The sequence below is a fragment of the Cyprinus carpio genome, chromosome B1, assembly GCF_018340385.1.
Source record: "Cyprinus carpio isolate SPL01 chromosome B1, ASM1834038v1, whole genome shotgun sequence".
Lineage (NCBI taxonomy): Eukaryota > Metazoa > Chordata > Actinopteri > Cypriniformes > Cyprinidae > Cyprinus > Cyprinus carpio.
In genome coordinates, this window is record NC_056597.1 from 19979285 (window position 1) to 19989094 (window position 9810).

The following is a 9810-nucleotide window of genomic DNA, read 5'->3' on the forward strand; positions in this document are numbered from 1 at the left end:
AGCATTGTCTTTGATTCATTACTTCATTTCCTGTGTGTACAGCATCCCTTAGTGCTTACATAATACTTACAAAACTATGACAAAAACCAGCAGTGGTACACAAATGTTTTCCTGTATCAAGTCCTTTTGACGTTAGACTTCTGGAAAACGGAACGGTTTAAGTTGCTACACACTGATTGAATTTCTCAAAATCTTCAAAACCACAAAAACGCCACTACATTGATCTCCTTTCATTGGGCAGTTTGAAATAAAATAAGGCTCACATACATCTACAAAAAGTGCAGCTAAATTAAAAGATCACAAAAAAAGTTTTTAGCTCCATCTAGTGGAAGAAGGTTGTAGTAGTCACTGTAAGACGACACTGTAAACAAACCACCTATAAAATATAACATCTGGTTTCCCTTATTTTTATTGCTGTGCAGATGAAAATTTACAAATACTGATGGAAAAAGGCAAATAAAAATGCTAAAACAATCATTCCACCATGTAATAAAACCTAAAATCATGTTGGCAGCACATCCTCTGATATAACAACTAGTATTATCAAGAGAGAAAAAAAGGGAAATACAGAAAGCAAAGCATTAATCTTACAGAAAGCATATCAATGCTGAACTTTTAGCGTTACCTAAAAGCTGCTGTTTTTGAGTAATTAGCGCCACTTAAAGTTCAAAAAGATGTTAAACTTTACTTTGCTGTCATATCAGAATATATCCTCACAAATACATCAAAATAGCTCATTTTCAATGAGTTATATTACTTAAAGTAATACTAACAAACATATAACATCAAAAATTCACAAACAAAATCAGTGCAATCTGTTAAGCATATTGAACTATTTAAAGCAGCTTCCATTAACAGTTCCAAAGTGACCCTAATCTATCTAGCCTAGATTCCCATCCACCTTCCATTAATGGCAAAAATAACATCTCCTGCGTACTGTTCTCCACATGTACAGCACCTCTCATAAGACTTAGCGTGAATTGTGACGGACCAGCGGCATACAGACGCACATGCAGAGTGAGACAGTACTATTCCACCATTAGAGGACCAGTTCTTCTGGCTCGAGGAAGCTTAAGCGAAAAAGCTCAGTCGTCTGGAACAGTCTGGAATGAGGAACTTTGACGTTAACAAGGGTTTTATTTGCATAATAATGTCTAGACAGTTAAACATTCAAAAGCAGACGTATATTTACCTTTACACCTCAAAAGCAGGGAACTTGGCTTTAGTTGGTTGCAGCAAGTCAGCCAGGAAATAAATTGTGCCTGCCATCCCCGAGAAAATATGATAGACAGGGAGGTATTTTAATATTATTCAAGAGCCAAACCTGTTATCTATCTATCTATCTATCTATCTATCTATCTATCTATCTATCTATCTATCTATCTATCTATCTATCTATCTATCTATCTATCTATCTATCTATCTATCTATCTAGATAGATAGATAGATAGACAGACAGATAGATAGATATAGATAAAGAAATGTTTCTTGAGCAGCAAATAAGTTCATGTTCATGCAAATAAGATCATGTGACAGTGAAGACTAGTAATGATGCTGAAAATTCAGCTTTGCATCACAGGAATAAATGACATTTTAAAATATATTCAAACAGTTATTTAAAATCGTAATAATATTTCACAATATTATGTTTTTCTTTTTTCTTTTCCTTTACTGTACTTTTGATCAAATAAATGCAGCCTTGGTGAGCTTTAGACACTTCTTGCATGAGCATAAAAAAAAAAAAAAATCGGTAGTGTAGATATGCATGTGTAATGTTTACTCTACCTTCAAACAGTGAGAACGGTGTATCTGGAGTCCGGCAGCCATGTTTTCCATAATTCATGCACCAGTCTGCAAACTGCAGATGAGAAGACATCAAATCCCATCATGCCTCTGCACAAACAACAGGCAATGACAGCTCCCTCCTGACAGCACAATGATTTATATGGCCTTCATGCGTTGCACAGAAATGCATAAATTAACCAGTAGAAGAGGTCATTTCATTGAAATGGTTTGAAAAATATTAGAAAGACTTCACGTGTGAACAAACACTCGGCTTCATGTAGGGATAGCAGTTTTCCCTGGAGTCCACTTATAATGTTAGTCAAGGTCTTTTGAATCAAAAAATAATGTAGTATTTCATGACCAATTATCGCTACTGTATCTTTAAAAATCTTTAGTTCCATAAATTATACATTTATAATTTATCTTTATAAATAAATGTCTTAAATGTTCCATCAAAAAATAAGAAATCTTTTTTTCCTGATGACCCCACTCTATAACACATGTATTCTCAGGCTGAGAGGGCTCAGACTCACCATGCAGGCTCTGTAGAGGTGTTTGGGATCCTGGGTGATCTTGTAAAGGGCCAGGAAGCCGTATGCGTTTCCGGCCGCTCCATGACAGAGGCCATAGCCCTTCTTCAGCAAACCCCTCTGCCAGATGACCTCCCCACAGTGCAGCGCGTCCTCCAGATACTGCCTCACACCAAACACCTGGAGAGGAAATGTTATGTTTTCTCGAGGCTTCTGCATGTCTGCTCGTGTGTAATGTTGTTTACTCACACTTGATGGCACTGTGATACCAAGAGCTAAAAACAAAAGAGCTTAAAAAAAAAAGTTTCTGCTGTCTAAACCCCCTACCCCCCCACAACAAGAAGAAGAAAACGTATACAAAAACAAACTTTATCTATAAATAACATTGATAATAACAATAGCAAGTTTTGATTCAGAGAAGAGATATTATACTTAACCTAAAACCATAAAACACACATACCCATATATACCTATATATTTGCTATATATAAACATTAACTTATTTATTATTTAACTTAGTTCTCATTTTCAACTACTAAAGTAAAACTGAAAAAAAAAATATGTATATATATATATATAGATATATATAAAACAAGTAAATGTAGGTGAAAACTATATTATCACCTCAAATGTAATGCCTGATTCAGAGACACTGAATAGTGGCTTAAGGGTTCATGGAAATTCAGCTGTCCTCACAGGAGTAAATTACATTTTAAAATATATAAAATATTGTACATTGTAATAATAGTAATTCACAGCATTACTATTTTTACTTTAATTTTTATCAAATAAATGTAGTCTTGGTGAGCACAAGTGTTTTTCTTTCAAAAACTAGAAAAATAGCAAGAGACTCTCTGCACATTCAAAACAAAAAAGTTTCCCAAAGAGTAAAGTTCTTGGAAAAAAAGCTTGCGCACTCTCAAAAATCACGAGCGAGATGACAGCAGTGTAAGCTGCAACACGTGACCGAAACGTTTGCATTGTTTTTTTTTTCTCACTAAATTGCTCACTGCATTCTTTCAAAAACTAAAAATCATACTGACCCCAAACGTTTGAACATTACTAGTGTATAACAAGTTCAGTCAATCTTTTCTCAATTTAAAGTGTCATGAAACCTTAAAACACATTTTTTGAGATGTTAACATATATGAACAGGTTGCACATCAGTGAAAACAACTTTAGCACTCATTATGTCTATTATTAAGGTAAATTTGGTTATTTTTTAATTTTCTGAAGCAATTTCGTTCTTCTGGTTCAAAAAGCAAAGTTGAGCCTACGTCACGAAAAGTGACATATGTGTTGATCTGGAGTGGTGATTGGCTACCATGGCTGGAGGGTACACTTCTACCCTTTTTTCTTCAGTATTATTCATGAGAATAAACTCTTAAGATCCAATCACTGGTTGTATTACGCACTGTTTTATGCAAGAGATCATCTTACAGCGGAAAATTCAAATTTCATGGTAGAGCTTCCGTGCTGACAGCTCATATCTGTAAACATGACCGTAACAATATTTAATATGTAAGAACACGTGGAGCGTGTTTTCTCCTCTCTTCCCACCCATTACACTCCCACTTTTCCACAGTTTTACACACCCATTTCTGGAGTCTTTTTCAGATCCAATGTGTGAAAGACCAGAACTGAAACAGGGGGGTTTCATGACACTTTAAGGTGTATTACAAACTGACGTGCAGATTTGTACCTTAAACGCCTGTATCAACATGTAGATCACTCCAGGAGAGCCGTGACACCAGTGCACCAGAAGATCCCGAGAATCTCCAACACACGGTGGGTAATTGCCTGATTGAAACTTCAGCTGACACACGTAGTTCACACTGGGTTTGACTAGATGGTAAACTCTGTCCTCGCCAACCACAAAGCCAGGCTATGACAACAGGACAGTTTGTTTAAATGACTTCAACCAAAGTGGGGAAGTTGTTTTCCTAAATTTGTTTCTTCGTCAATCATTAAGGTGCTGTGAGTGACTGTGTTCACCTGCATCAGGTAGTAGTAGATCCCTGACAGGCCATGAGCGGCACCCACATACTCCTCCTGATACCACTCAAACATGAGAGGGGTTTGCTCCTGGATCTTGTTCCTCTGAGACAGATTCTGTCCTGAAGCCAGCACTGCATCACAGATCTGAAATAAATGCATGATCAGGTCAAATACCAAATCAAAAACGTGCTTTCTAAATGCATTTAATTTCCATAAAGTGACTTACTTCTAAATATGTAAATATGTGATATGTTTTAAAAAGTATATATTAAATAATTTATAGACTCATTTATATATTGAGGCTTGTTAGCTGGCCAATATTTAGAAACTGCCAGATATTTATATGTTAACTGTTAATTGTCTGTTGCAAAATATATAATCTCATTCAAAAGTTTGGTGACTGTACATTTTTTAATGTTTTTAAAAATACAGTAAAAACAGTTATTTTGTGAAATATTACTACCGTTTAAAATAACTTTTCTATTCTAATATATTTTTAAAACATAATTTATTACTGTGATGCAAAGCTGATTTTTACAAGCATCAATACTCCAGTCTTTAGTGTCACACAATCCTTCAGAAAGATTTTTGCTGATTTGCTGTTCAAAATAGCACATCTTATTATCAGTGTTGAAAACAATTGCTCTACTTGTATGTGATACATGAATATACAATTTAAACGATTTATTTGAAATAGAAACATATTATGTTAATATATAATATATTAAGTAGAAATCATTATGTTTTTCTATCACTTTTGTTCAGTTTAATACATTTTGATAAATTTTACTCCTTGCTGAATAGAAGCATTCATTTCTGTCAAAAAATATTACTGACAACAAACTTTGAATGGTGTCCACCGGTCATCTGGCCTGCTTTCATTACATTACCAGTCACTGAAAACAAACAAACATCTTTTTAACACTGGAAATAATGTAGGGCTTGGTTTCATCCATTTGGGATTGGATTATGGAAGTTAAGACTACAATATTATCTTTTGTTTTTGTCTATAAAAAAAACAAATATTATTTTTCACTGTCTGCATGTTCTTGGTTACATCAGCAGATGACAGAAGCAATTTCAGAGACTGAGAAATACATTACATTTTAATGAAAAACTATCTTTTTTTTCTGCCAATAAGAACAGGACCATTTAGAATCATGATCATGTTAAGTGCAACATATTGTTTTTATCATACATAACTGATTCTAGTCATGTATCCTGTGTTAAAATATGAGGTCATGTGCATTCGGTCAGGTCTGAGGCCAAAAGAATGGTGGCTGACCTGTTGAATGTATTGAATGGGGATCTTCTCCTGCTGAAATTGCTGGTTAATGAAGATGAGGGAGTAAAGGTAGCCCACTCTGCCATAGAGCAGCTCATCAGGAAGCCTGCCTTTCCCCTGCACTACTGACTGGTGCAAATGCAACAGCCTGAACACAATGGAGCAAATAGATCACAATAAGATCCCATGGGAATGAAACCCAGTCAAGACTGAGAAAGAGAAACGGGAAACAGAAAGAGCTGAGCTGCCCTACAGACCAAGAAATCTTCCACATTTCACCCTCGTTCTGGAATCTAAGTATGAGATTTCTAATGAACACCAGCTCTTGGGAGAATTCCAGCGCAATTTCATTAAAGTGGTAATAAGTCCTAAACAAGCCAGCAATCCAAAGGAAATTAGAATCAATGTGGACAGCCGACAGCAGACATTACATTTTGATAGCCGTTCCTACCATAATCTCTCTTTTTAGACTAAATTAAATTATATTTAACTATACTACTTGATTTAAATAATCTAAATTCCCAATGTTTATCAAGTTTACATGGGTCAGGACAAATAAGGATGTCCGAGACGATGACAAAAGGAAATTTTAAAAATATAATTTATATATAATTTATAATTTTTTGAAGAGCGATGTCACTGACTCAACATACACACAGATGGAGGGTGTCGAACAACATCAAACCTGTTCACACACTCCTCAGCCTCATGAGGTTTCTGGAGTCGATGATAGACCACCGCAGCAACAGCCAGAGGCCCTGCATCCCCACACAGGAAGGTCACCCAGCGCTGGGTTAAACTCCTCAGACTGCGGCTGACATAGTCCAGAGCCTTCTGGAGGAAAGAGAAGTCTCCAAAGATGCTGTGGAGGTGCAGGTAGAGCAGGGCAATGCCTGCAGTTGGGGAAGGAGGGACTTAGCTTTATGACATACAACCCTGAACATGAGTAGTATAAATGTGATAATAAAATTTATACTTTTTAACCAACATCATTTGAAATATCTTCTTTTGTGTTCAGCAGAAGAAAAAATCTTATAGTTTTGGAAAGATATACGGATGAGTAAATTATGCATTACTAATTCAGTTTCAACACATATTTATGTGTATTCTCACCTGCCCAGCCAGTGTAACCAGTACAGTCCCTGGGGTCAGCGTTTTTTAGTCCATTCTCCATGATTGCCAGAAGCTCACTGATCTTGCTGCTTATACAACTGGCAAAATGCTGGGTCAACTGCACAGAGCAAAAAAATCATGAATAAGATATGATGATGATTAAAGGTATGAAGCACATCTTAATGCAATTCAGTGAGGGTAATCAATGTTTATTATATTCTAAGAATAGCACCGTATGATTTTTAATAATTATTTATAGGAAAACTGTAAGTCTGATCAGTCTGAAAAGATATAGCACACTTCTTGAAATCAGGGCCCAGGTCTCTGCCAAGTTTTTGGGCTTGTGGCATAAAAGCGCTAGGATGAGTTAGAGTTGGAAAATTCAGTCTCAAAAAAAAATTAGGATAACAATATATTGTTGGCTTTGTCAAGCCATCATAACTAAGGAGGTCCCATGTTTTGGGATCACTCACCTTTCCCTGCATGTCAAACAGGTCTTGTGCACATCCAGGCCCAGAATAATCTGGATAGGGATTCTTTAAGGCTCGTTGTTCAGACATGTTTTGGAGTGACCTGAAATGAAGTGCATAACACAAGAGAAGATTTTAAAATGGCAGAGGGGTAGATGCACCACATACTGGTTGTATTTAAAACTTAGTAAGTGACTGCTTATATATATATATATATATATATATATATATATATATATATATATATATATATATATATATATATATATATATATATGTATATTGGAGCATCACAGGCGCGTTCTAGCATTTCAGGGATTTTCAATTCCAACACTTGATCATGATAGATGAATTTAGGGATTAATTTAAGCATGTCAATTGAACAGTTTGGGCATCGTAAGCACACAGGGTTTGAGGGCAGGTTGAATTTGCACCTCGTTGGTGCCTTTAGCAGTTCGAACTGAACATTTCTGTCGCATTATAGACGCACTGGGACGTTCTTCATAGGCTAAGTGCTCAAAAGACCATTATGTTTTGATACACGATTAGGGCCTTTTGCATGAACACGCACAGGCCCAAAGTCCGGTTATACTCCAGTAAAATGGTAACTATTCTTTACTTAATGGTAACTATTCTTTACTTAACATCTTTACTTTATTAGCTGTTTTAAAAACCGGCAAATCATTTATTTGGAATAAATTATAATGTTTTGGGATGTGAACACACCCCCCCTTCTGCACTGTCTTGCGATAGGATGCTACTTGTGTCAAACGCACGCAATACAAATATCCCGGTTATAAATAAGCAGCACTTGTTTCTAATCAAATACAGCCTTGCTAAATAACTTTATAAACAACGTTTATTTATTTTATTTTATTTTTTAAAAAGAATGAATATATATGAACATACCGGTGTTGTAGTGCTGCACTGTTGAATTCTTCTCGTCTGATCGCAGGACGGTCTGTTTGTGAACAACTCACTGCAGCCATCTGGTGATGAGAAGGTTTACTACTTTACTACACTGTTCAGCTCAAAAGAGCCCAGAATGAGATGATACTGGTTTTACTTCACAGTTAAGATTGAACAGAATCTTTTTTTTTTTCATTGCATAACGTGGTAAATCCAAAGTTACACTTCAAAAATGTAATAATAATTACACTTATTACTGTGATCTTCAATAAGAATTTAAGAAGAATAGAATGGCAAATATTTAACAATAACAACATAGACAATCAATGAAGTGAAACCAGAATGCTTCATGAGATTATGTGCATTTGTTGCTACATTTTGGACACCAAATGTATAATTGTAATTATTTTAAAGGGAAACACTTGTTTACAACATAGCTTCAACTGGGAAGGGATAAAAATAATAAAATACTGATACTTTTATTGCAATCATTTATAGGATAGTTATTTGAATAACATAAAATTAATAAAAAATATGAGATAAAATTGCTTTTTTTTGTTTTAAGCAGTATAAGATAAAACAAAATATGGCAATAACTCAACAATTAATCTTGTTTAATGTTCAATGTTGACTTGTTCTTTCATTTCATAAATTTTAATATTTTTTTGCAGAGATGCACAGACAAAGTTCAGATATCTAAATCAGCATGCCATCTAACAGAGGAATTAACTAAAAGAAACTTTGATAATAACTGGTAAGAGATGATCTCTTTTGAATATGTATTATCTGATTTGCTCTATCCTCTTTGAGAGTCTCATCAGAACTTAAATAATTCATGAGGGACTGAATGATAGTGATGGATCCTGAAACACTGAAGAGCGTGATCATGTTGCTGCCATGGCGATGGAGCTCTGATAGACTGATGTTCAGTAATGCATCTTACTCAAGTAAACATATGCATTGCTATGTTATCCAAACTTTCCATGAACTTTCCAATTCTGTGATTTTTAAAACTCACTGAATAGATCTAAACAACTGTTAGTGTTTGGATGTCTCAAATACGGCAAAAATCCCCAAAATAAATCCTCAGATTTTAATGCAACTCCAAGAGAAATCTCTCTCTCTCTCTCTCTCTCTCTCTCTCTCTCTCACACACACACACACATCATATACTTCTGATGTTTCAACAACTGTTTTTTAATTTGCATGACTTTTCCAGGTTATAAAATTATAGTTCATTGACTGTAGAAACCATGCATTATCTTTTGTTTTTCTTCGTTTTTGTCCATAAGAAGCTTTTTATGTGGAATATCCCCAGTTCTTTTACCTGACAGGTCACTCTGTCATGAAATGATGGAGAAGCATATTCGCTGACAATAAAAGAGCACTCTGATGTCTTTTATGATTGTACAGCCCATGTTGTTATATAACTTTTATAAGCTTTAGATTTTTCTACTGCGAAATCTCCTTGTGGTCCTTTAAAAAAAGTTCAGTGTAATGTGATCCACTTTTTCTTCACTTTTTCTCAACCTGTAGGAACGAAAATAGCACAAGTGAGATATGTTTAAGATCTCAATTACATAACTCTTATATTGTTAGTAATATTTCAAAATCAAAACTTACTCAACTGAAACAACTTGGGTTTATTTTATTAGCCGTAACATGATTTTTCTTTAGAAAAAAAATATCATGTTAAAATGTGAGAATCAATATGCTCATC

General features: G+C 35.0%; 1 protein-coding gene across 2 annotated transcripts; it reads right to left on the reverse strand.

Moving 5' to 3' along the window:
• Positions 1-391: 391 nt before the first annotated feature.
• On the reverse strand, positions 392-8191 carry LOC109064240 (LanC antibiotic synthetase component C-like 1 (bacterial)). 2 transcript variants are annotated; one of them, XM_042716969.1, is made up of 11 exons: positions 8091-8191; positions 7185-7284; positions 6712-6829; positions 6284-6491; positions 5611-5746; positions 4311-4460; positions 4018-4200; positions 2319-2495; positions 1786-1858; positions 1193-1271; positions 392-1103 (listed from the first exon to the last, which is right to left on the reverse strand). In XM_042716969.1, exons 1-10 carry the CDS (start codon positions 8168-8170, stop codon positions 1195-1197), a joined length of 1302 nt encoding a protein of 433 aa, XP_042572903.1. In that variant the 5' UTR covers positions 8171-8191; the 3' UTR covers positions 392-1103; positions 1193-1194. The 2 variants fall into 2 exon arrangements, with proteins under 2 accessions (XP_042572903.1, XP_018936780.2); XM_019081235.2 differs by having other exon boundaries at positions 4311-4457; positions 5599-5746.
• Positions 8192-9810: the final 1619 nt, after the last annotated feature.

Coding starts and splice junctions, on each gene's coding strand:
- LOC109064240 (XM_019081235.2), bottom strand. CDS start 8,170: ATGGCTGCAGTGAGTTGTTCACAAACAGACCGTCCTGCGATCAGACGA. Junction 5,747..6,283: donor GCTGAGGAGTGTGTGAACAG/GTTTGATGTTGT, acceptor CATTGTGTTCAG/GCTGTTGCATTTGCACCAGT. Junction 4,201..4,310: donor TCTACTACTACCTGATGCAG/GTGAACACAGTC, acceptor CTGTTGTCATAG/CCTGGCTTTGTGGTTGGCGA.